This window comes from Ambystoma mexicanum, chromosome 6q (genome assembly GCF_040938575.1).
Source record: "Ambystoma mexicanum isolate Mex_15411 chromosome 6q, UKY_AmexF1_1, whole genome shotgun sequence".
NCBI classification, from domain to species: Eukaryota; Metazoa; Chordata; class Amphibia; order Caudata; family Ambystomatidae; genus Ambystoma; species Ambystoma mexicanum.
Genome location: NC_090937.1, coordinates 613,178,968 through 613,204,450, shown reverse-complemented (window position 1 = coordinate 613,204,450; position 25,483 = coordinate 613,178,968). Strand labels below are relative to the sequence as shown.

General features: G+C 47.0%; 1 protein-coding gene across 2 annotated transcripts in view; it reads left to right on the top strand.

The window, feature by feature from the left end:
* The window catches only part of PLK4 (polo like kinase 4), a 253,654-nt gene that overhangs the window by 149,912 nt on the left and 78,259 nt on the right, over positions 1-25,483 (top strand). For both annotated transcript variants that reach the window (XM_069631104.1, XM_069631103.1), the window contains exon 13: positions 13,541-13,679. In XM_069631104.1, the coding sequence (XP_069487205.1) occupies positions 13,541-13,679 (139 nt within the window). The remainder of the gene's footprint in view (positions 1-13,540; positions 13,680-25,483) is intronic.

The window sequence follows — 25,483 nt, the reverse complement described above, 5'->3', positions numbered from 1 at the left end:
CGAACCTCTGGTACCAACCTCGGGTATTTCCAATGCAGACTTTCGAAAGCCCGTCTGGCGTCCAGTGCAGCCACTGCGAACTCTTGTTGTGAGCGCATTCCCATGTCTATCTATTGCCCGCATCACATTGTCATGTGTGTGCATTTCCATGATGAACCCTGCTTGGTAGTCATGTATGATACTCTGGAGGACTTTAATCAGCCTAGTCGCAAGAATTTTTGCATAGATCTTCACATCTATGTTTAACAATGCGATGGGGCAGTACCTTGAGCATTCTAGAGGGTCCTTCCCCCGTTTTCAGGGTCAGTATGGTCCTTGATCTCCCCATGTCGGCCGTGACCGAACCCCCTTCCCTGATTGCATTGAAGAGGCGCGTCAGCTGGGCCAGCAGTTGTGTGCAGAAGGTTTTGTAGTAGCCATTTGCAAGGCCATCTGGACCCGGGGCCTTGTTTGCTGGCAATGCTGAGATCACTTCACTGACCTCCTGCGCTGAGATCAGGCCCCCCAAGGGACTGTCTGTCTTGTTCCGTGATCTGCGGTGGACCGCATATAGGAACTCTGCTGTTCTGGGTTGAGATCTTCTCTGTGTAGTAGTTCCTCGTGGAATTGCACCATTATTCCCAATTTCTCTTTCTCTGCCGTGTGTGGGGGGTCCCTCATTTGTCTTTTAGTTGTGCTATGTAGTTGCAGGATTTTAATTTCTTCGATTTCGCGGCCAGGAACCTGTTTGCTTTACCCCCGTGGATTTAGTAGGATTGTTTCTTCAACAGTGTCGGGGCGATCCGATCTGCTGTGTGGTTCTCGAGCTGTGCCTTTCGCTTTCTAATCTCCCGCAGGGATTTCCTTGATTGTCGGTTTTTATGTTGGGTTTCAGCTTTTTACTTCCTTTTCTAACCTTTGCGTTATAAGGGCTCTTTCTCTGTAATATGCCGTTGCTTGTGAGATGAACTCTCCCTGGACTATTGCCTTCCCTGCATCACAGATTACCCCCCAGTCTGTCTTCCCATTATCATTCTCTCCAAAAAAGTTATTTATAGTACTCTCCATATGTGCCCTGAGTGCCGTGTCTCTTAAGACCAGCTCATTTAATCTCCAAGTGGGCTTCTGCCGACCCCGCTACTCCCCCCAACTCTATACCAACCATCACAGGTGCATGATCAGAAAGATATTCCACTCCTATCTCTACTTTTGTCACCTGGGGGACCAGTGTAGCTGAGGCCAGGATCATATCTATTCTCGAATAGCCCAGATGGACGGCTGAATAATGAGTGTATTCTCTATTTTCCCCCTGGAAAAACCGCCATGTTTCTATTACCCCCAGCTCCTGAAAGAGTCTTCCCAATGCTTGCCTAGTCCTTTGATCGGCTATCATGGGTGGCAGTGTTTTGTCGAATGTTGGGTCCATAAAACAGTTAAAGTCCCCACCCACAATCAGTTGACCCTCGCACCAGCCGCCAAACTTTTCCACTATCCCCGAGATAAATGTCTTGCTTTTCGTTGGGGGCGTATCGGGCAATTAATGTGTAAGTGCTCCCCTCTAACGTGCCTTTTAAGCCCACAGTATCTCCCCGCTAGGTCCCTGCGTAGCTGTAACCTTTAAAACCCCAATTTTCTACTAATTAGAATGGCCACTCCCCGCTTTTTCTCCCCACTGGTTGCGTAGTATTGCTGGGGGATAGGCCGATGGGCCATCCTCTTCTCGTCTTTAGGGAGGATGTGGGTTTCCTGAAGGATCCCTATTGTCGTTTGCATAGCCCTTAGCCTGTCCAAGATTGGCCAGCGTTTCATGGTCGAATTCAGCCCCTGTGTGTTTAGGGACACTATGGTCATGTTCACCATTTCAATGTGTGTAGGGATAGCTGGACCTCTACTGTGTGATCTTGCCTAACACGGCTCCCATCCCCCTGACCCCCTGTTCTCCCTTTCCCTTCCTGCACTCTGGATCGTTCCCTTTTACTCTTTCCCCCTTTCCCACCCCCCTCCGAACCCCTTCACCTCCCGCAATCCCTCCCCACCTTTCAACATCCCCCTTGAGACATGTATGACCGGGGTTCCTGAGAATCCCCCCCGATGTTGGCCTCGGCTGTTGGGTCACGAAACGGCCCACAATACCTGTATACCAGGTTGCTTGCATAGCCTAAAGTAGATTCCAAGATGTGACTTTGCCTGCCTCTGCACAGGCCAGATTTTAGATTTGCTTGCAGGCCATTGTCCGTAGCTTGCCTGCTTACGTGTCACTGTGGGGAGTAACTTGACTCGCCCTTGCCAGTTCCGTTACGCTTGGCTTTTTGTATGGACCATTCCGTTAAGTCTCTTCTGGGTCTACCTCTCCATTCCGTGGACCATTCCCACAGATTAGCTGCCGTGGGTTGGACATCCTGCGTAGGTCCGGATCTCCCCTTATTTTGGTGGTCCTCAATGTTTAGCAGTGATAGGCCCTCCTCGCATGTGCTAATCCGTCTCAGTTTACCTTCCCAACTGAATGACAGGCCAAAGTGGTACGCCCAGCTATAGGGTGCGTGCTTCTCTTGTAGGGCCTTCGTCACCTGTCGCATAAGCCTTATGTTGTGTAGATTTGTGAGCGCCAAGTCTTGAAACAGCTGGATATGGATACCGTTCACCGTCCGGTCCGTGAGGGCTCTGGCTGCTCTTAGTATGCTCTCCTTCATTCCGTAGGAAGTGAGGGTGACCAACACATCCCTAGGCCTTGCGCCTGGCTGATTTCTCTTGGCGCCGACCCGGTGTATCCTGTCGAATCCTATTGTTTCAGCCATGGTGTCGGGAAGCATGTTGCTGAAGGTTTGCTGCATCGTGTGACGAAGGTCCCTGTCCAACACTCTCAGGTCCCTGTCCAACAGTCTCTGGCAGACCTTTAATTATGTTGGACCTTCGTGATCTATTTTCATGGTCTTCGACCTGCAGTTCAAGATTGCTGGTAGCCCTAGCTACTTGGTCTAACAGGATGCTGTTCTGCTTTGCTTCCTCCGCGACATTGGAGAGGCTGTTCTCCACTGTGTCCACTCTGTCTCCTAGCATGTTTACCTCTCTATGGATCTCCTGCAGGGAGGCTTTTAGTTCCTCCTTCAGTTGCCCTCATTTGGGCCTAGACTGCCCGTCATCCTCACCTCCGTGCCTTTCAGGCAGTTCAGGAGTTCTTCCTTGTCGGAGGCCATAATGCTGCTAGGTGTGGGCAGATTTGAATCTTGAGGGGACCCGGGTTGCAACAAGTCCAGTGGCGGCTTTTGACTCCAGCACTTGGCCAGTTGATTCTCCTACCGTTTGTTTATCCCGTTTACTCTCAGGGGAGCGCTCTTCGTTCTGGCTCCTGGCATCAAGGTCTCAGGTCTATCACCAGAGTCCTCCTTCACTCCTTCCCGATCTCCCTCAAGGGTAAGTCTAATGGACTAGAGAAACCCAGCAAGGACAACTTCTCCCCTTGGGTTGGTGGGACCAATGAGCACTAAGACTAACTCGACTGAACCCCTCTCTGCTGGCTGTACTTCATTGATGCTGCAGGAACCGAGTGCCAGGGGACAGGAACACCAGAATCGAGTGCATTGCCTTTAAGCCGGACCCAGAGCTCCAGGAAGATCCTCCAGACTCCCTCTAAGCAGGACTTACCAAGCCTGAGCCACCTCAACGGACATGGCAATACTCTGAAATAAATAATTCCTAGCAAACAGAACAGATGCCGTATGGATAAAACCCTTCAAATCCACTCCACAAGTTAATGACTGTGACGTACCACAAGGATCCTCACTATCACCGATGTACTTCAACATCTACCAGACTCCGTTAATCAGGATTTTAAAGTACAACATTACATGCTACAACTACGCAGAGGGCACTCAAATTGTCTACAAAATCGAAGATGCACAAGCCGACCACTCAACCCTAGTAGAATGTCTAAAATAAATCTATGACTGGATGAACGCCAACAACTTAAAAATCAACCCAGGAAAGACAAAAATCATGATTATATCCAAAAACCAAGAGAACAAAGCCTACAGTCCCTGGCCGACATAATTGGGATCCGCACCCACACCATCTAAGGTATTAAAAAACCTGGGAGTCCTAATGGACAACGCTCTAACCTTCGAACCACAAGTAAATGCGATAATTAAGAAATGCTACTTCCTCCTGCACTCAACAAGAAGAATCCGACCTTTCCTCTCCTTCGCCCACAAAACACTGACAATCGTCACCATCATATCAAGAATGGACTACACAAACAGCCTCTACCTCGGGATGCCAGAACACCACCTGAAGAAATTGCAACGCATCCAAAATGCAGCAGCTAGACTCCTTCTCAAACTATCCAGAAGAAACTACATCACCCCAGAGCTAAAAATGCTACATTGACTTGCAATCAAACATCGTATCACGTTCAAACAATGTGCAAAACACACAAAGCAATCGACGGACAGAGAGCAGAATTCCTACAAAAGAAAATCACAATCTACAAGCCAACGAGACGACTCAGATCAAGCAATGAAATCTACCTGGAACCAAAACCATACGCCAGGAAAAAACTAGTGGCTCCTCTTTCTCCCACCTAGCTGCAAAAACTTTGAACAACCTCCCAAAAGAAATGAGAAACACCAAAGACCACCTAAAATTTAGAAAACTTCTAAAAACCTGGCTCAACACCTCTGAAACAATCGGCACAGACAGCACCTAGAAACGACTAAGGGAAACTCCTACAACAAAAAAAGAGGCAATGCTAGGCGGAACAGAACACGAGCGACAAACCCACGAGGACAGAAAAATAGCAAATATGCCTAACACAAAGGCACTACTACCAACCTTAACCACTCAAAGTGCAACAGGATCTGCAGGAACAGAAGCCAGCTGGAACCTTTTCTTTAGACTTGAGGTACTGTGAACTAAGGGGTACTTACCTCAAGTTGTGTGTAGCTTGCTTGCTCTCAGTTCAAACTTGCATTGGCTGCCCTTTGCAGAGTTGCTTGCAGCTCTGCCCTCCGCAAGCCTCCCAGCTTGTGGCCCAACAGTGATTTCTTTTACAACAAAACTCTTTAACATTGTGCAAAACCTTTGTGCTAATCTTCAAGAAGTGCCTCAGCTCCCCTAGACTTTGATCAATTGGCTTTGGGTGTCCTGGCTCCCTGAAGACTCTTCTTACCCTCTGACTTCTTGAACTGTCCCTCCAAAATGTCGTACATACCTTACTTGTATAGCTGGTAAAGGGTTAACCTACATTGAATTGGGGGATTCTAAAGTGCTTACCTGTTTGAGGAATGTGTTAAACATTGTTTCCTTCCCTAACCTTTTCATTTTTGCCACGTCAGTATTACCATTTAAGTGTGACAAGTGATATATTAATGTCCACAGTGTCCTGACTATTAAGTCACCTCAGGGTGTAGGAATATCTGTGTGCCATCCAAAAAGGTACCTACTTACTTTATTGAACTGAAGGAGTGTTTTTGAAGTGTATTTTATGTGTTTCATATTGCTCCCTTCTTTAGAAGGCTTATTTTAAAACTGACTGTTAAAATAATAATTACTTTATCAAGGAACCTTGAGTAGAAGTGTTATTTGAATACCTGTCACTGTGAAACTCTATGTTGCAACCCTATAGCTCACATTGACCCCTCTTGAGATAGGCCTGGCTTCTCAGTCACACTACCAACTTGTGTAGTACAGGCCTATACCAAAGGTTGGGTTACCTATTGCCAAGAGGACAAGTCTCCCACAGGGTTACTACATACAATCTTGCCTAACCAGTGGATGCCCAGAACGAATGCTGAAAAGACAGATGCGGGGAGGGTGCCGGACCGGGAGGTTCTACAGGCACCATCTAAGTCTTCGGCGTGCCTGTTGGCGCCCAGTGCTGCTTCTTCGTATCCGTTGAGGAAGCTCGGGGGGGGGGGGAGGGGGTGCGCATATCCAGTGAAGTCTAGGTTAGATCTTTCCCAGCAATGCCTATGGTAAACTTATGCACCACCTATGAGGGACAGTTTGAATCAAAGTTAATGGGTCAGAAGAGTCTGCAGGGAGCCTGGACAGCCAAAGTCAATTTGAACAATGTCTATGGAGCTTGAGGCCCTTCTTTAGCTAGCACAAAAGTCTTACACACCGTTTGTAAGGAATCACTTGGTATTAGGTGTACCTTTTGGTATAGGCCTGTACTACACAAGTTGTTAGTGTGACTGAGCCGCCAGGCTTGGCTCAAGAAGGGTGTTAAGGAGAATTCTCAGCCAAGTCCCTCTTCCGTAGAGACCCCCAGCAACTTTGCTGGATTTTGAGGACTTGATTTTTTTTTTTTTTTAAACCTGTAGAGAGTAAGACCCTTTTTCACACTGGTATTTTAATGTGATTTCTGTACTCTGTTTATTTTGGTTGTGGAGTCTGACAAACCCCATAGGCATCAACTTTTACAGAGTACCTTTAGTGCAGCAACAAGTGAAGTCTCTTAGATTTCCCCAAGGTTTAAATACCTTCTCTGGGATAAACTGTTTCCCAGAACAGTAAAGTGAAATTGACTTTACTTACATTTGTAACTATCTAGACCCAGCACACACTATCTTAGTTCTGGAGGGGTTACCTAGTACCCCCTTTTGTCTAATTTCTCATGTAACATTTTTGTTACCCTGTCTTCACTGAATGGCTGGGGGCAGTGGTTTCGTTTTAACTACCGTGGTGTGCATTTACCATGGGCTGCGTTCGCAGCTGAAGTAAAGCACCCAAGGGTGCCATTTTTGTCAAAATGGCCCAGTCTTTTTTCACCATTTCTTTGTGGAAAGGTCCTTCTTGAGATTTACTCTGCGCGCCAAACCAGGTTTTGTCCCTTTGTTCGTTTTGCCTTTGGCGGGATTCACGAGTGAATCTAGCCTCTGGCTCCATGGTGTCTGCGGTAGACAGGAAGTGGGAGAGGTGCCGGGAACTCCCTGTGTTTAGTCTCCTAGGAGACCCAAATGCACTCTGTGACGATTGGCTGACTGTTCGGCAAGGCCAGCCACCCTGCTGGATGATTGACAGCTAGGCTGGAATGAAAGGGAGAGAACTGTATAAAAGGAGAGTCTTTTGGCTTGGAAGGCAGAGTCAACCATTGGACAAAGGAACCGAAGAAGAACTTGAAGAGGACGCCTGTTGCAACTCCTGGGCCATTGGTTTGCCCGGTGAAGCCCTGCTGCAGTGCCAAAATGCCAAGTTCGCATCGACGGAGAAGCCCCGGCAAGGACGACTTCTCCCTTTGAGTTGGTGGGACCAATCCACTCCAAAGTAAGCCACCTGGACATCCATCTCAGAGCTGGTTGAATTTCCACAGAGTTGCTACTGGAAACCGTAGAGCCAGGGAGAGGAACACCAGTTTGTGTGAGTTGCTTTTAAGTTGGCCAAGAGCTCCAGGAAGATCCTGCGGACTCCCAGGAAGCAGGACTGACCATGCCTGAGCCCCCTCAACCCAGTGCGGTACCCCAGAAGCAAGGAAAGTCCATCTCGACAGCCAGGAACCGCAGTGTTGCTAATTGCGGTAGACGCGTGGAACTGAAACACTGAACAGCCACTGAAAGTGAAGTTTGCCAGTTGCAAGTTTTGACCGTCCCAGTGCAGTGCAGGAGTCAAACGTCCTCCCTCTTGTCCCCACGACTGAGGCCCAGGAACAGTGAGATGCAGAGCTGCACAGGAATAGGAGTCATCTGCTGCATCTTTTCTTCATTTTAAAGGTACTGTCCAAAGTCTAAGAACTTACCTCTTGCTCTCTTGCTATACAGTTGCTTGCATCTTCTACTACTCACAAGTCCAACAGCTTGTGGTCCTACATTGATTCATATTTTTCTCCAAAGACCTATGAAACCTAGTGCAAGGACTTTTCTACTTGCCGTCAAAGAAGTGCTTCAGCCCCTATAGACTCTTGCCTATTGACTTTGGCTTAGCCTGTTTTAACTGAATGACTCTTATTGGGGGGATCTGAAAGTATTTGCCTGCTTGAGAAATATTTGTGGTATCTTGTTTGCTCTAATAGTCTTTTCCCCTTTTTTTGCTTGCTCTTAACTAAATCTGAATGCCAAAAGTAATACATTAATGTCAACAGCACCCTAGCAATTGAAGTCACCTGTGGGTGTAGAGCTCTGCTGTATTTCATCTCAAATGGGTATAATTCTGAAGTATATTTGTGTGGTGTTTTACAGTGCTCCCTTCTGAAGAAGGCTTATATAAACTGACTGGTAAATATTTTTTTTTTATCAAGAAACCCTGTGTGTATGTGTCTGCTTGAATACTTGTCACTGTGAACCTCTGTGTAACTCCCCTACAGCTCACATTGACCCCTCTTGCGATAAACCGGTTTACTCGTCCACACTACCAACCTGTGTAGTACAGACTTGTGCCAAAGGTTGGGTTACTACTGCCAGGAGGTCAGGGTTGTTGTAGTGCACCCTAAGGGTACTGCATACAATCTTGCCTAACAAGGAGCAAATGTGAACTGTAGAGCTGTAGCAACTAAATCCACAAATGCAAGTAGCCAAGTAACACTTAAACTCAAGGTTTGTAGTTATAAATAATCAACAGTAGTTTTTAAATAAGCATTCTTTAAAAAGGGCAATGTATGTAACAATCAAATATACTTTTCCAGAATCAACACAAAGCTAGTAGATATTTTTTAGAGATGCTTTTTACACACTTCCCACATCTTGAGGTGACTTCACTCACTCGGACAGCAATGGTATTTGTAGATTCCGAGGTTGGTTGAAAGGTTAAGATAAGGAAGGACGTTAAACTGGATCTCCGAGCATGTGAGCACTTAACTCTTCCAATGAAGTCTAGACAAAAACCTTTCCCAGCAATAATAGTTTAAAAAAAACAAGTTGTCACCTCTGAGGGAGAGTAAATTAATTCAAATGGACTAGAAGAGTCTGCAGGCAGCCAGGACAGACGATGTCAAATTGAACAATGTCCATGGAGCTGACGCACTTCTTAGATAGCAAAGTCTTGCACAAAGTTATAGAGTTTGTTGTAGAAACGTCACGATAGGGTCACAAGATTTTACACTTGTGAAGGGTAGAGCTGAAATCAACTCTAGCCAAGTAGCTTCTGCAAGTGTCAACTGAGAAGAACAAAGCTAAAGACACTGAGATAAGTACCCCAAGTCAGAACAGTACCTTTGGTTAGAAGAGTGTTCCAGCTGGCTTCTGTCTGGTTGCATTGATGCATGTCCAGGGTTCCTGGGCCTCAGTCGTGGGGACAAGAGGGAGGATGACTGGCGGACTCCTGTGGCAGCAATTTGCAGGTCAGCGGCAACTACGGGCTCTTTTCAGATCAGCGGCACTTCGCTTTTCTAGCGCTCGGTAAACAGCACCACCTTGGACACTGGTTGGGCTTCCGTCACTCCTTGAGCACTCTGGTGAGGGGACTTGAGCTCTGGTCGTCCTGCTTCTGGAGGGTCCTGGGGAGACTCCTGAAGCTTCTTGCCGGATTGAAGACGTTGCACTCGACTAAGATTTTCTCGACCCCTAGCACTTGGTTCCTGTAGCAGCAAAGATGTACAGCCAGTCGGGGAAGGCGGTCCAGGGGAGTTCATCTCAGGGTACGTTGATCCCAATAACACAAGGGAAGAAGTCGTCCCTTCCGGAGCTTCTCTTGTCGATCAGAAAAAGTTTCAGCACAGCAGCAGGGCACACCGGGCAATTCAAAGGTCCAGAAGGATGCAGCAAGCTTTGTTAAGGTTTCTTCGTTGGGTTGTTCTTCCCAGTGGTCGACTGTCTTAAACCCTGTCCTTTTTTAAGCAGGTTTCTCCCATTCATGCACAGCCTAGCTGTCACCCAAACAGGGTGGCTGTCCTACAAGGACAGCCAGTCTGCCAATTGGGACTGGATGCATTCAGGTATTCCTAAGGACAAAGAGTTTTGGGAACCTCCCTTACTTCCTGCCCTTCCAGACACACTGGAGCCAGAGTCGGGTTTCAGTACTGAAGCCTGCCAAAGGCAAAACATACAAAGGGCTCAAACCTGGCTTGGCGCGCAGAGTGAAACCCAAGAAAGACCTCGCAAACAGAAAATGGCAAAAAAAGACGACCATGGCTATTTTGACAAAATGGTCACCCATGGGTGCTATAATGCAGCTGAAGATTCAGCCTGTGGTCGAAAAGCACAATGGTAGGAAACCAAAGCCACTGCCACCAGCCATTTAAAGTAGTGAGGGTAACATAACATTTTGTATATGACTAGGTACAAAAAGGGGCTAGTAAGTACCTCCCCACCCCCTCCCCCAGCAATCCACGTAAGACGGTGTGTGCTGGACCTACAAAGAGAAAAGGTAAGTAAAATCAATTTCACTTTACTATTCTTGGCAACCGTAGTTCCCCCAAGAGAAGGTATTTAAACCTTAAGAGAAATCTAAAGGATTTCTCTGTGACACTGCACTGAAGGTGCTGTGTGTCACCATACAAAAAGTAGATGCCTATGGAGTTTGTCGGACGCCTAAAATAAAGGAAGCACATAATCCAAATCCTGTCAGAACACACGAGAGTGACTTTTAGACCTTTTTCTGAGATCCTGAATGAGTGAAGCCTTTTTCCACTCATTCATTCTTATGGGTTCTGTCTTTTGGGACTCTATTCTTTGTATTTTATCTGTCCTATGGAGTCTATTTTCCTCTATAACACTTAAAGGCATCTGTATTTTACGGTTACAGCACACAGCTCCTTATGGGCAGTGTTGCTGGGGACCCTTGGGGTCCTCCTTTGAGATTCTTTTTCTTTATCCTAAATTAACTACCGTTCTTAAGGAAAGAGAGATAGTTAGTACCTTATGTAGAGTGCCAAGGGGATAGCTAGTATCCCCCTTCTCTCTGCTCCTGTCACTTTTCAGTCACATAGACAACCTCCTAGTTATGGCTGGTGGCAGTGGACGTGTTCTTAAAACTGTCATTTTTATACCTCAGGCTAGCGGTAGTACATGTTAGGCAAGATTGGATGTAGTAACCCTGTGGGAGACTACACCAGCCTTGTCCTCTTGGCAATAGGTAACGCAACCTTTGGTATAGGCCTGTACTACCCAAGTTGGTAGAGTGAGCAGCCACGCTTCTCTCAAGAGAGGTCAATGTGAGCTGTAGAGGTGCAACATAGAGATTCATAGTGATGGGTATTCAAATAACACTTGTACTCCCAGGTTTCCTATTAAAATGTATTTATTAATTTAACAATCCGTTTTAAAATGGGCCTTCTTTAGAAAGGACAGTGTGCAGTAATAAGACTTCAAAAATACACTTTCAGTAAGTAAGTAGATGCCCTTTTTGGATGTTTCACACACACTTCCTACACCCTGAGATGACTTCAATTGGTAGGACACTGTGGACATTGATATATCACTGTAATACTTAATGCAATACTAAATTTGTGGAAAAAGGGATGGGTAATGGAAGGAAACTAAGATTAACAAGCTTATCCAAACAGGTAAGCACCTTTCAATCCCCCCCAATGAAATATAGGTTAACCGTTTCCCAGCTGTACAAGTAACTTATGTTTGACATTTTGAGGGACAGATAAATACAAATTCAGAGTGTAAGAAGAGTCTTCACGGAGCCGGGACAGCCAATGTCAATTGAGCAAAGTCTAGGGGAGCTGAGGCACTTCTTGAAGATGGCACAAACGTCTTGCACAATGTTAAACAGTTTTGTTGTAAAAAGAATCACTTTCGTGCCATAAACTGGGAGGCTTGTAAGAGCAAAGATTCAAGCAACTCTGCAAAGGGCAGCAAATGCAACTCTCAGTGAGAGCAAGCAAGCTACAGCTACACACAAGAGGCAAGTACCCCTAGTTACACAGTACCTTGAGTCTGAAGAAAAGCTTTCAGATGGCTTCTGTCCTGTTGTAGTCCTGCAGATCCTGTTGATCCTGGCCCTCAGTCGTGGGGACAAGACGGAAGATGTCTGGGGACTACTGGACCGTAGTTTGAAGGTCAGCGGCATCAATGGGCACACTCCAGACCGGCGCCACTTCGCCGTTTTAGCTACTTGCAAATAGCACCACCGCAGTTCTTGGGCACCTTATGGGCGCCTTGCTTCTGGGGTCAGCACTCTGAGTTGGCTCAGGCTTGGATAGTCCTGCTTCAAGGGAGTGTTAGGGAGAATGCTCAGAAATATGCTAATTCCTTCTACTTTAGAGACCCCCAGCTCTTTTGCTGGATTTAAGGACTTTTTATTTCTAACCTGGAGAGAGTGAGAACCTTTTTCCCACTCATGTATTTTTCTGTGATTTGGCCTCTGTGTTTCTTTTGACTGTGGACAAACTCCATAGGCATCATCTTTACATTGTGACACAAAGCACCTTCAGTGCAGTGACGCAGGGTCCAAAATGGCCACCATCATCCGAAAAGGGACCTAGTCCCTTTTCTATTTCAATGTTGGCAGTCAGACTGGCGGACCTCGATGCCCGGAGCGCAAAGCTCCTGTCCCGCAGGTAAGTGGGCGGGTGGGAAGGGGAATCGTGTGTTTTGGAGGGGTGGGGAGGCAATAGTCTTCCTGTTGCCGCCCCACATTAGAAAAAAAAGGGTAGGGGAATGAAAGCACCACCCAGGGAAGGGCTTTGGGTGGCTGGAACAGCAGGCGGGGATTGTGCATTTTCTTTGTACCAAGCTACGCCCCTACCTCTAAGATAAGCCGGCTGCTCGGTCTACGCTACCAAATGTTCTCAGGTGGTACAGCCTTCTAGTAAGAGTGGAATTTTGTACTCCCTCTGATATGGTTTAATGAAGCCCTTAGTTGGACTTCAGAAAAACTGTCCCCAACCATGGAAAAATAGTCCAAGAAAACATTTTTGGTATTGGCACAGGTCAGGAAGATTTATCTTAAATATGAAAATCTTACCCAGCAAGGAATACGAGAAAAAGGTCCAGCTGTCCAGCAAAAGGTGCTGGGGGGGTGGGGGTTGTCTCGCAGGTAAGGGGGGGAAATGGCATAAAAATGAAAAATCTCCCTAACAATCTTCCACTGTCCTCTACGAGTTTAGGTTGCCATTCAACTTTCACAGAGAGTCTTCTTGCCGTCTGGAACCATCACCATTTTCCCATGTATGCTGGGTCCAATCATGCTTTAAAATGAAAAAGGTGCATCATGTACCTAGCACCACTTGAAAATTCAAAATGTCTAGAACTATATTTTTTTCTCCTTAGATTCTTTCTATTAATGAATTTTGTGATGGAAAGGTTATGCTGTTTTGATATTCTTATTGAGTTGCCAACCCTAACATTTTTCTAGTGGTAACCCCATTTACTTTCAGCTTTTGAGTTTTTGTGTAACTGTACCTCAGAGGTCATGTCACTTGGAGGTGGCGTCATTGCTTGTAATGTAACCTAGTTGCTCTAATTTTTTCCTTGACTTGATTATATACTCACTTTTACATCTGTGCTTTCCAGGCAGCAGTAACACATGTTGTCAAGGTACCGAGTTTCTCGCTGTCTGATTTGCAATCGTTAAGCCTGCTTTTCCTATTCTCATTGGGTTTGTTAAAAGTAATATTTGCAATAGGGGGGCACTGTAATGTGGCATTCTCATATCTTCTGGAATTTGTTTTATATCTCCCCAGGAGACCCACAAATATAGATTCCCCAAAGGCTCTGGTAGTGCCGCCTACAGAAGCTGCTTCAGCACAGAGTGACCAGTTGTCCTCTACGTCTGCAGGCAATTCCACATCTCCTGGTCAATTACCCAGCTATCTTCCTTCGGTCAGTAAACCAGATCAGTTTTTGGGAAAAGACTTGGATTATATTGTGAGCAACAAATCAGTTTTGGTGCATGGGGCAATAAGTGTGTAACAGTTCGCATTTATTTATTTTTTGTCATTTTCAATAATTACTGAATCATGCATAACAAATTCAACACAAAATGTTCTCTAGTATTCTTGTTTTCATATTCTTATGAATTTCCAAACCTGCCAAGCTAGGAAACGGTTGGGAAGGATTTGTTTTGCTGCTTTCCTCCCATAGATTTCTATGGGGCCTTATCGCTTTGATATTGTCTGCTTCCCGCCTAGACTTATTAGAGTTAAGTAAAGCCCTCTGCTTTTCTTCCCTTGGTTTTTGCTCACTCTTGGGAGAAATTGATCAGTCAGCTAAGACGATCAGTTCTGTAGAGACCCTGTGTCCCTTACTGTAATTCTTGTTACTTTTTAACTGCGCAAATCACCTTAAAGTGAAGTATGGTATGGCTACTTTGTGTCCTTATAACTTTCTTTTGTAACTTTATGGTTACAATGACAATGTGTACAGGATGGGTTGGCATCAGAGGATATTTTGCCATTGTTTTTAACTTTTTATTCAAGGATGGTTCCATTTGACTGCATAATGCCATGTAGAATAACCTATACTTTCCATGCCATGAGATTTTCGCCTATCCTTTGGCCTTCCTGCTTATTGGGCTGTAATTGCCAAATATGGAGAGCCTTTTCCGAGGCAAAGTGGTGATCTGTGTTTGGGGGTGTGTGCGACGGCTGGGTCTATCCGACCTAGTGCCACATCCAGGTGAGGTGTCTGTTGCTGGGCAGATGTGTTGGCCAGAAGCTGTCCATGATTGGACAACCCCTGCCCGTTTGAATAGTGCAGAGCCTTACCCTTGCTGGCCTCAAGGAAGACTTCAGTCCAGATTCTGGATAAAAGGACTACTGCAGCCATTTGGCAGATCATCGTTGGAACCAAGACCCCTACGAAGAAGTGCAGCCTTCTGAAGACCCGAGGTCAGCAGTTACACCTGACAAGCATTTCCTCCAGCCAAGTCCCAGTGAAGCCCTGCACTACTGATTAACCCATCCCCGCCCCCCCCCGCCCAAGGCCCTGGTTGGTGCATTAACCTCTGGCCTCCAGCCCCCTCAGCAACCTGTCCTGACTCCTGCTCGAGGATCTGTGCCGGCTGAGCCTTCGGAAGTGTCCCTAGATCACCCAGTGGACTAACCAGCGCTCTCCTTGGCTAACTCACTCCACCAGTTGTTAAGTAAGATGTTCATAGCAATAATACATCTTCCTGAGCTGTATAAAACCCAGAACCTTTTGCTTTATTGGTGGATTATTTTTTCTTATCTTCGTGAATGGGTGTCTTTTTCCACAATCAAAGAATCTTTTACTCTTTTTATGGATGTCATTTCTAAGACTCTCCATAGTATCTTTCTATTTGTATCTTCTTTGACAACTTTTGGCACATACTGCCTATTGTTGCTGGGTTACCCCTGTGGCTCTTCTTTTAACTTTCTCTGGCTGACCTTGTGAGAACTACAGTTCCCAAGGGTACAAAGGATCAGCCCTGTTAGAGGCACCCATGGGTGCTCATTTTACCAAAATTGCCCCTGCATTCCTTTTTTCACAATTTGTGTTCCTTGTCCTTTCTTGTTCCTGCCCCTGACCTCCAGGGCGGGAAAATACTTTGTGTCAATTTTGGCTTTGGTGGGAATCCTGTGACTTCTCCGCCCGGGCTCCTGAGTGTCTGTGAAGTCAGGAAGCGAGGGAGGAGTCCAAAACTGCAGCCCTTTGCCTTCCAGCCTGACTGCGAGAATCCATTTCAACGTGGGAGGCTGGCTGTCCTGAAAGAACTGCCAAACCTCCAAGTTTGAATGTTGCATAGCTGTTTGATTGGCTGGATTCCTGCATAACAGTCTGATCCTGGAAGCCGAAGAGGTAGTCTACCACTGGAGCCCAAGAGGATGATGAAGAAAATGCAGCCAAGATGATTTCCAGCAACTGGAGAGCCTGCTGTGTAACCGGATCCTACTGTTACCCTTCCTTTCAATCTCCCTGGGGATCCCAAAATGGACGACCCTGACCCAAGAGCCTGGTGAGACCCACTAGACTCAAGAAGACCTGCATTTTGAGCCATCCCATGTCCTGCAATTCCCCCCCCTGCCCCTCCCCCCCCCCCCCCCCCAATACCCTGGGACCTCAAGCCATTGTGCGGTGCACAGTGTTTTGAATTCTGAATCTTGCTGAAACTTTGTGGGCATCCTACTGGACCTGAATCGAGTCCGAAAAGTCCCCTCACCAGAGAGCTGGACCTTGCATACGACGAGAATCGAACCAGTGATATTCAGTCTGGCTCCACAGAGATGCATCCAGCCACAAAGAAACTCTTGCCTGGAGCCTTCTGTGTCGATCTTGCAGATCCTGAAATCGTCCTGCTGCAAACTCTTTTTCTGTGCTGAGGTACTGTGTTGGCTTGCGTATTACTTATCTTAAGTCTCTTAGGATTCCTGTCTGGCTTTGGGGCATTTCCTTGTGATTGGGAGTCCTCATGTCCAGTTCACCGAGGGCCCTGTGGAATCCTCCTAAAGTGTCTTCTCTGAAGTCCCTGAACCCTCGATTAAAGTAGAATACTTACTTGTTTGAACAGTCTTCCCCTGGAACTTGACTTTGACTGCAAACAGAGCCTTTTCTCACACTGCCTACAGCTGGCTCCTAGACCACAATGGTCCCTCTTCTGCTCTGCTGCCTCTGAAAGAACTCGCGTCATAGAATTGGGAAGGGCTGGATACTTTTAATGGATCTGCCTTGAAAAGTAAAACCAATGTTGAAAAGTTTATTTACTTGTACAAGAGTTAGTTGGTAACTGTAGCTTGAGAGTGAACGGTTACTTAGCTTGAAAGTGTTCTGCCACTTGTAAAAGCATATGTTAAGATATTACTTTCCTTAGATATGTTTTGCCATTCTAAAAAGTGTGTATATTTACTTTTTATCCTAAGAGGAATAGTACAGTAAAACTTTGAGTACACTTACTCAGAATGGCAGCTACCTGGAATAGCTGTGTGCCATTCTGAGTAAGTGTACTCAAAGTTTTACTTTCCTTAGAAACTCTCGCCATTCTAACAGAAAGTAGATATAAGGTTAATTTACTCACCTGTGAATTGGGTCCCCCTCTTCCCAAAAGTAATGTGGTTGGTTCCATTGTACTATTCCTCTTAGGATAAAAAGGTAGGCGTGTCCCCAATTGAGTCTTTCTTCCACTGACTTGCTATTAACCTGTCCAGAATACGCCTTAGGTCTTATGGGTCCTTTTAAAAGTATATAGTTTTTACCTGCCTGGAATAGCGGTGTGCCATTTTTGAAGCATTGAAGCATTGTTTAGGTGTACCTGACCTTGGTATGCATGGTGCAATTCTCAACTAATGTTCTTAGACTGTGTTCCCCTGAGCTGAGAAGTGAGTGCAATTGTATATTACTCCCCAAGGTCAAACTCCCCTAGAATAAGAAGTGTTCCACTATTCAGACAAGTTTATTGTCCAGTTGGTGTACTAATTGATTTCTTGCTGAGCGTCATGGTATTGAATTGGGATTTAATTTATATCGCGCTCGCACACAAGTGTTTCTGAGCATGAAAACTGCTAGGGTCTACTACTTTTATTACTGCAAGTAATCAAAAAGGAACTTTTGGTTTTACTCCCCAAGAATAGGAGTGTTCTATACTGAATGTGTATGAAAAGGTTTGACTTACCTAGGCGACTGTTAGTTTTCTAAATAAGGTCTATGCTTTGGTCTGTGATCTTTAAAACAGTTTTGTGTTTTTGTAATGTGTTTATATGATCTGTGATAGTACTTACTTTCACAAGATTTATCTGGGCCTACTTTTAGTTGAATAAACCATTTGTTTACCACCTCAGGCCAAGCTTTTGCCGCCACTTTCACCCCCCCCCCCCATTCCCCTTTGGCTGACTCTCACCCTGACACAGTCCTCTCCACGCTCCATTCTGCTATATCTGATGCTCTCGATATCCTTGCCCTTGTCATGAGGATCCGCCTGAAGCCCAAAGCCAAGTTTAACCTCTGGTAGGACTCGGACCTCGTCACCCTAAAACGCAAGTGCAAGGTGGCCGAGAGGAAGTGGCGTGCTTCTCGTAAATCCTCTGACAAACTGGCCTGCCGCCTGCTCCAATGGCAATACCGGCTCTCTGTCCTCACCAAGAAGAGAGCTCATATCCAAGCCCGCTTCTCGGCGCCATTGAACAACTTGGCCAAACTCTTTAAAATCTGCAAGGAACTGGCCAATCCTGCCAGTCGCTACCTCTCCTGTCCCTTCCCAGGCCCTGTGCACGGCGCTGGCTTCTCCTCTCAAACTCAGGACATCCTGTCCTCCCTCTCCTCATCTCCCCTCCCTCCCTATACTCTCTGCTCTTCCTCTGGCCCTTCTGACCTCTCCTCCCTCCTTCTCTGCCTTTCCCCTGTTCTCCGCTGACGTGATTTCTAGACAAGTCCGATCTATGAAAGTCTTGTCAAAACAGGTTCACTCCTGTTCCTCCAAAACCATTAAGGACCACATTGACACCCTGGCTCCTGCCCTAGCTGACTTCTGCAACCACTCATTTGCCACTGGAGTCTTCCCATCCCCCCCTAAAGCACTCCCTTGTGCACCCTCTTAAACCCTCTGCCGATCCCTCCTGCCCGGCTAACTATCGCCCCATCTCCATCACACCCTTCCTGGGCAAGCTCCTGGAGAAACTGGCCATCTCCCAGCTTAATCTCCACACTGAATCTGTTGCTTGTCTTCTCGACCATCAGTCTGGCTTCAGAGCTGCCAGAAGCACGGAAACTGCTCTCCTGAACATCTGTGAAGACCTGCTCTCCAACCTTGAGTCTTAACACCCCCTGTGTCCTCATCTTGCTTGATCTGTCTTCTGCTTTTGACACTGTCAACCATGCAATCCTGCTTAATTGTCTCCGTGATAATCTTGGTTTCAGCGGTCAGGCCCTGGCGTGGCTGACTTCCTTCCTCTCTGACCGACCCTCCCAGGTCCAAATGGGGTCCTTCCTCTCTGCTATCTTTTTCTCTACCTGTGGTGTCCTCCAGGGGTCTATCCTCTCTCCCTGGCTGTTCTACCAGTACCTGGCACTCCCTGCCCACTGTATTGCCGCTCTCTGCCCCAACTTTCAGTGCTATGCGGATGACACTCGTCTTCACGCTTCATTCCGCCACCTCTTCTCCGTCCCTCATCTCTGTCTGCTATCCAGGAGTGGTGTGCCACCAATGACCTCTACCTTAATGCCAATAAGACTGAGATTCTCCTCATCGGCACACCCACTCCACTCCCTCCTTTCCTGCAGCCCTCTGGCCGGCCTCTTGGCCCTCTTCCTGCTCCCACCTGCAAGGCCAAAAACTTTGGGGTCATCTTTGACCCCACACTCTTTCTCTCCTCACATCTCTGACATCTCTAAGGTCACACTACCAGCTGCACCTCCTCAGGGGTATTCTTCCCTTCCTCTCGTACCCCCAGCAGCTCAGTCTCCAGAGCGCTGGTTCTCTCTTGGCTGGACTATTGCAACAGCCTCTTCCTAAATCTTCGCACTTCTACTCTACGCCCTCTGCAACTCATCCAGAACAGGACTGCGAGACTTGTCCTTGGTCTCAAGCCCAGGGAGCGTATCTCTACAGGACTGGAATTTCTGCACTGGCTCCCAGCGGCTGCGAGGATTAAGTTTAAAACGCTCTGCATCATCCACAAGGCCTTCTATACCTTTAACTCTCTCTTCCTAAATATCTTCCCTCGCAAGTTCTCTGCTCATACGCCTCCAACTCCCTCGGGGTCAGTCGCTTCTCCAAGCAACGAGTTGGTGGTAGATCTCTCTTCAGCTGGGGGCCTCCCTCTGGAACTGCTTCCCTGCCTCCCTGAAAGTTAAGGAGAACCATCTTCAGTTCCGGTAGCACCTTTAAAACCTTCCTCTTTGCTTCTGCTTTCTCTCCCCCTCTCCCCTGCCGAAGTCCTACCGATACTGATACAGCAAGGTTACCTGACCACCCCTCTGATCTCGCTCCCAAGCCCTGCCGTTGCACGTCTGCACTGCCTCCCTGGCAAGCCCCACACATGGGGACTGTTTTCTGTATCCCTACAGTGCCCCCACCAGCACTTATGTCTGCACTCACCCTGCACTTGCCACCAGCTGGCCGTTCTTTTATTTATCTTCTTTATTATCCCATGTAATGTACTCCTCACCCCCCCCGCACTTGCATGATCTGAATGACACCCGGCCTAGTAAGATCGTTATCGGTCTTCCCTCTGTTCCCCTTCCCTTGCCTCGTCGCGCCTTGAAACACTTGTGCATAGGCGTGTTACAAATGCCATATCATATCATGTTTACAATCCATAGTGTGTCAATGTTTCTTTGGACCTTATTGACATTACAATTTCTTAGTACTGATGCTACAGCCCTCTCTCCCTCCTAAATTAAGCCTGGCTGCTCTGGCTACAGTACAATATACTCAGGTGGCACAGCCTTGTACTAAGAGTGGCGTCTGAAAGGTTTTACTAAGCCCTTAGTTGGACTTCGGAAAAACTGCCCTAACAAGTTGCCATTCCTTGTGCAGCCTGAGAAATCTGCAGACCTTCAACTGGTGAGGCAAGTCCCTGCAGTTTCAGCCTTCATGGCTGAAGAGTTTGCAAATCCAATAGTAAACAGTCCTGTAAAGTATATCTTGTTCACATTATGACATTTGAGCACTAGGCCTCAATTCCTAGCAGGGCTGAACTTGAGATATGGGGACCTTATCCTAAGGCTTCTAGTAGGTGATTGTTATGCTTCATCCCCTCTCCTAGCAAGACCCCCAGCACTATTTGCTGGACTTCTGGACTTTTTCTTTCTATCCTGAATGAGTAGAGCCTTTTCCCACTCATTCATTCTTATTTGCTCTGACTTTTGGACCTCTGTTCTGTGTTTTACCTTTACTATGGACTCTGCTTCCCTCCATATCTCTTTACAGCTATCTGTTTTAACTTTTGCAGCACACGGCTCCTTATTGGCAGTGTTGCTGGGGAACCCTTTGGGTTCTCCTTTTGAGATTCTTGGTTTATCCTTACTAACTGCTGTTAAGGATAGAAGGATAGTTTGTACCTTTCCTGAAACTTTTAGTTTTCCTAAACTCCTACTGGTAGTAAAACTTTAAGCTATCCCATTGGTTTGTAGAGCTCCAACTCTTTGTATCTGTCTGTACTAACTCGGGACCTTGGTAGAGTGGCAGAGCAGTTCCTCTTACCTTAAGAGAAAGATGTGAGCTTTAGGTAAGTACACTGAACCTTAGTTAGACATGCACACCAAAAAGAAACTCTTACACTTGATATATTAATTATATATACACCAGAATCACTTTAAATACTTTAGACAATTACACTAGAACACTTTGGAATACTTGAGAATACACTTCAAAGGACACTTTCACTTTTGTGTTTGTTTGCAGTTATATTTGTAGAAATGTTAGAAAAACGGAGGTGCGTGTAATAACCGATAATACGATAAAATTATCTTTTCCCTTTCTAACAGTTCATATGGTAATAGTAAAGTCACTTTAAGGGAGGAAAATGGTTAGTGTAACATTAGCCTGGTTCAAGGTTCTAGAGAGGGTTTCTTCGAACAGCAAGTCTTTTGTCCAAAAACGCAACCCTAGCTGAAGGCAGTTCTGTGAGGGCTCAGTCTTTACAAGCAGCAGATTACAAAGCGTTCCAGAGGATTCCCCCCCACCCCCCACAGTACCTTTTTGTCAGAAGAAAATGTTCGTGCTGGATGCTCTGATGTTGCAGCTCTGGACCCAACCTCCAGATTCCTTGGTCTGATGACTGAATGCAGCACACTGGACAGGATCTCTCAGCAGCAGTCTCGATGGGAGGACCTGTGACGGACCTTTCAGCAACTTCTTGGTTCACTCTGCGGTATTGGTGCCTTTGCTGCAGCACTAACAAAGGGCACGGATCGCCTGGTCAATCTTCTTTGCTTCCTGCAGTCCCGCACTCTGGCGAAGGGACCTGGGCGAGTTGGATCGGATCTCTTGCGTGTGCTTACGGGTTCAGCAAAGATTTGTACGGATTCGGCCTTTCCACTCGAAATGGGCAGCAGGTCTCCTGGTGTTGGGGTTCCGCAGTTTTGGAAACTCATAGGACCTCGGAATATGTCTCAATTCGAAGTTCATCTTGAGACTGGTTTTTCCCCACCATACATGGCGAAAAAAGACCTGGGTCATTTTGGGAAAATGCACACCCTTGTGTGCAGCACTGCAGCTGAGGTATCGGCCTGCAGATGCATGTGACTAGGTAGTCACAGGTTGAACCTGTGTTTATTACTCCTTCCCCTTTTATGTCTAGGTTCAATTTTATTTACAACTGAAAAAAGAAACCACTGCCACCAGCCATTCAAGTAAGTTAGTGTAACAAAATGTCACATGAGGAATGGGTTAAAGGAATTATGTCACCCCCCAGCACTCCACATAGGGTACTGTGTGCTGGACCCATAAAGTAAAGGTAAGTAAGACAGTGGTCATCTTACTATTCTTGTGAACAGTACATCACCCAAGAAAATGTAGTTAAACTTAAAAGAAGTCCAATGGACTTTTTAGTGGAACTGCACAAAAGGTGCTGTCACAATGCACCATACTCTGTACATAAAGAAACTGTATTTTCTTGTCGCGCCCAGATACTTTTGGGTGAGGAGCGCATTACAAATAAAATAAACAAACAATGCAAAAGCAGATGCCTTTGGAGTTTACCAGGCTCCATAAAACAGTGAGGAACATAGAAAATCCATAGTCGGACAAGCGCACGATTGAGTGAGAAAAATGTCCCACTCACTCGGGAGTAAAAATCTTTTTTAAATCCCCGAGTCCAGCAAAAGAGCTGGGGAGTCTCTAGGGTTAAATGGAAGTGGGACAGAAATGAACATTCTCCCTAACAGTTATTCACACTTTAGCAGCATTACACGTTCTAGTAACACTTTTCAAGGCTTCTAATGCTTTGTAAGCCCAATCGTTCATTTCCAATCATTCATTTCCACTGGAGCGCGAGGAAGCGTGTTCCCTAGCCTGATGCCCAACTGAACGCACGGAGGCCGTGCCCGCTTACCACTGGACGCCTGCACGAGGTAAGAGGCTACATGGGAGGATTTCTACATCCCTGAAGTGCTGCATCATCTTTGCGACTCATAAAAGGAAAAAAGAAAATCTTTATCCTGATTCAATCAAAATTGACTTTTGAATACTGCATGTTTCACGCTGTGCTGCCCTGTATCTCCCTTCTTTATTTCATCGCTGTTGCCGTGAGTGCTTGGGAAAGCTCTCATTTTTTTCCTTTGATGCCGTCCTCGCAGCATTATTTCAACATGGCCACCGTTGTTGTTGTGGCCGTAAGGCAGTCTGAGGGCTTCCTAATCTGCCTTCCTGCCTTGCCATTGGTGTTCGGGCAGCTCAAGTAAACCTATCAGGGACTGGTAGGCTCTAGCCGGCCCCCTTATCCAAAGGCCGACTTCCTAAGGCCCCCTTCTGCTCCTGGTATGCTGTGTGGGGATTTCTTGTAACTCCCCCCCCCCCCCCCCCCCCGGAACCACCTCTCAAGCAGTCAGGATGTTACTCCCACACTCTTCAGTGGAACCTGGACTACCATGACTTTCTCTCCTCCATAACAATGTGTTGGTCCCTGCCAACTGGGCACATTCATTCCCCTTTAACTTTCCTTCCGTCTCTCAATCTCACCTTGTCTCCCACGCTTACAGCCTGTGATTGCACTGTTTTCACCTACTGCTACCAAATTTCAATTCAGCTGTACCCTTATGGTTGTATTGCATGCTTTTTCTCTTGAAATTGGTTGACCCAGTGACTACATTATGCTACTCTACCCTGCTGGTCCTATCCTGATCCTCCCCCTCTGCTCCCACCCTCTCTACCTTACCCATGGCGCTCTGTTTCTCCGATCTACTCTCTCCATTGACTATCCTTCCCTACTCACTAAGTCTGGCAGGAAAAAATTCAAAAAGGATATCTTGGTCTCTAACCCTGGTTTCCCTATCGCCGACAGCTGTACCAGCACTTCTTCCAGGCAGACCCTCACCGACATCCTCTTTGTTGTTCCCTTGCCAGATCTATGGACTCTTCGTATGGTCTCTGTGCTCTCTCCTTTATCCTCCTCTCCATCTCCTGCCCCCCTTCCACTCCTCTAAGGTAATCAGTAATGTCTACCTGAATGGAACTGTCTTGGTCCAAGGCCCTCAGGCCAACCTTCTCCCCTTTGATAGACACTTCCCCAATTTCCTTTCTTCTCCCACTGTCCCCTCACCCTTCCTCGGCTTCCTTGCCCCTCCCCCTCAGATACCCTACCCCACTCCTTCCTCACATGCCCCCCTCTCGGGCTCCGTCTACACCTCCTTCTATCCCTCCGCAGGGCATACCTCTGATCTGTACCCCTCCCCGGTAGTCCTTCAAGGATGGCAACCTTCTCCATATTGCCACTCTCAACTCTCGCTCAGCCGTCACACTCCTCTGACATCTGCCGCAGATGTCCTCAGTCTCACGAGACATGGTTCACGGCCAGTTCTTTCACGAGCTTTGATGCTCTCCTCCCTGACGGCTACAAGATCCTCTCCGCACCCAGATCCACCCGGTACGGTGGGTTGTGGGGGGTTGTGTAGTCCTGATCTTCCCGGAGCCAATTCCTGCCTCTGTCATTCCTATGCAGACCTACTCCTCTTTCGAATGCCTTGTCTGCAGTCTTTCTCTCTTCCCCCTAACCCCCCACTGGCCGCTCTTACAGTGGCTACCATCTATCGGCCACCCGGTCAGATCACCTCCTTTCTCTCCGAGTGGACGGACCTCTCCTCCTTCCTCCTAGCCTCAACCAATCCACTCCTCCTTCTTGGAGACCTCAATATCCATCTGGATGCTCCCTGTTCCTCCTTTGGACTCTTTCGCGACCTCTGCGATTCTCTGACTATTCTCTCCTCTGGGCCGACTCACTCTGCAGGGCACACGCTGGATGTTTTGATCTCCTCTGACCTCCCTCTCTCCATCCCTCTGACCATTCCTCTCTCCTGGAGCGATCACTCCCTCCTTTCCTCCCATCTCTCCCTCTCTACCCCTCAGGGCGAGCCAACTCCAACACTGCCACCTACCTTCTCGGTCATACGACCCATGACACGTGTGTCAGTTGAGGCTTTCGCTGCCACTTTCTCTCTCCAAAAGCCCCCCCCGCCCCCTCCACTGGCTGACTCGCCTCCTGACACAGCCCCTTTCCATGCTCTACTCTATCTCTGATGCTCTTGATGTTCTTGCCCCTGTCATGAAGATCTGCTTGAATCCCAAAGCCAAGTGCAACACTTGGTACGCCTCCGACCTAGCTACCCTTAAACGCGAGTGTAGGGTGGCTGAGAGGAAATGCCGTGCTTCTTGTACATGTTCTGATAAACTGGCCTGCTGCCTTCTCCAAACGCAATCCCAGCTCCTTGTTCAAACTAAGAGCCCACATCCAAGCCTGCGTCTGTTTCTTTTTGGTTATGGAGTCTGACAAAGTCCATAGGCATCATCTTTACATTGTGGCACACAGCACCGTCAGTGCAGTGACACAGGGAAGTCTTCCAGATTTCCCAAAGGTTTAAATACCTTCGCCTGGACAAACTACTGTTTCCAAGAGCAGTGAAGTGGAATTGACTTTACTTACAGTTTGTAACTTTCTAAACCCATCACACACTATCTTACAATAGGGTGCTGAGGGGTTACTTAGTATCCCCTTTGTCTAGTTTCTCATGTAACATTT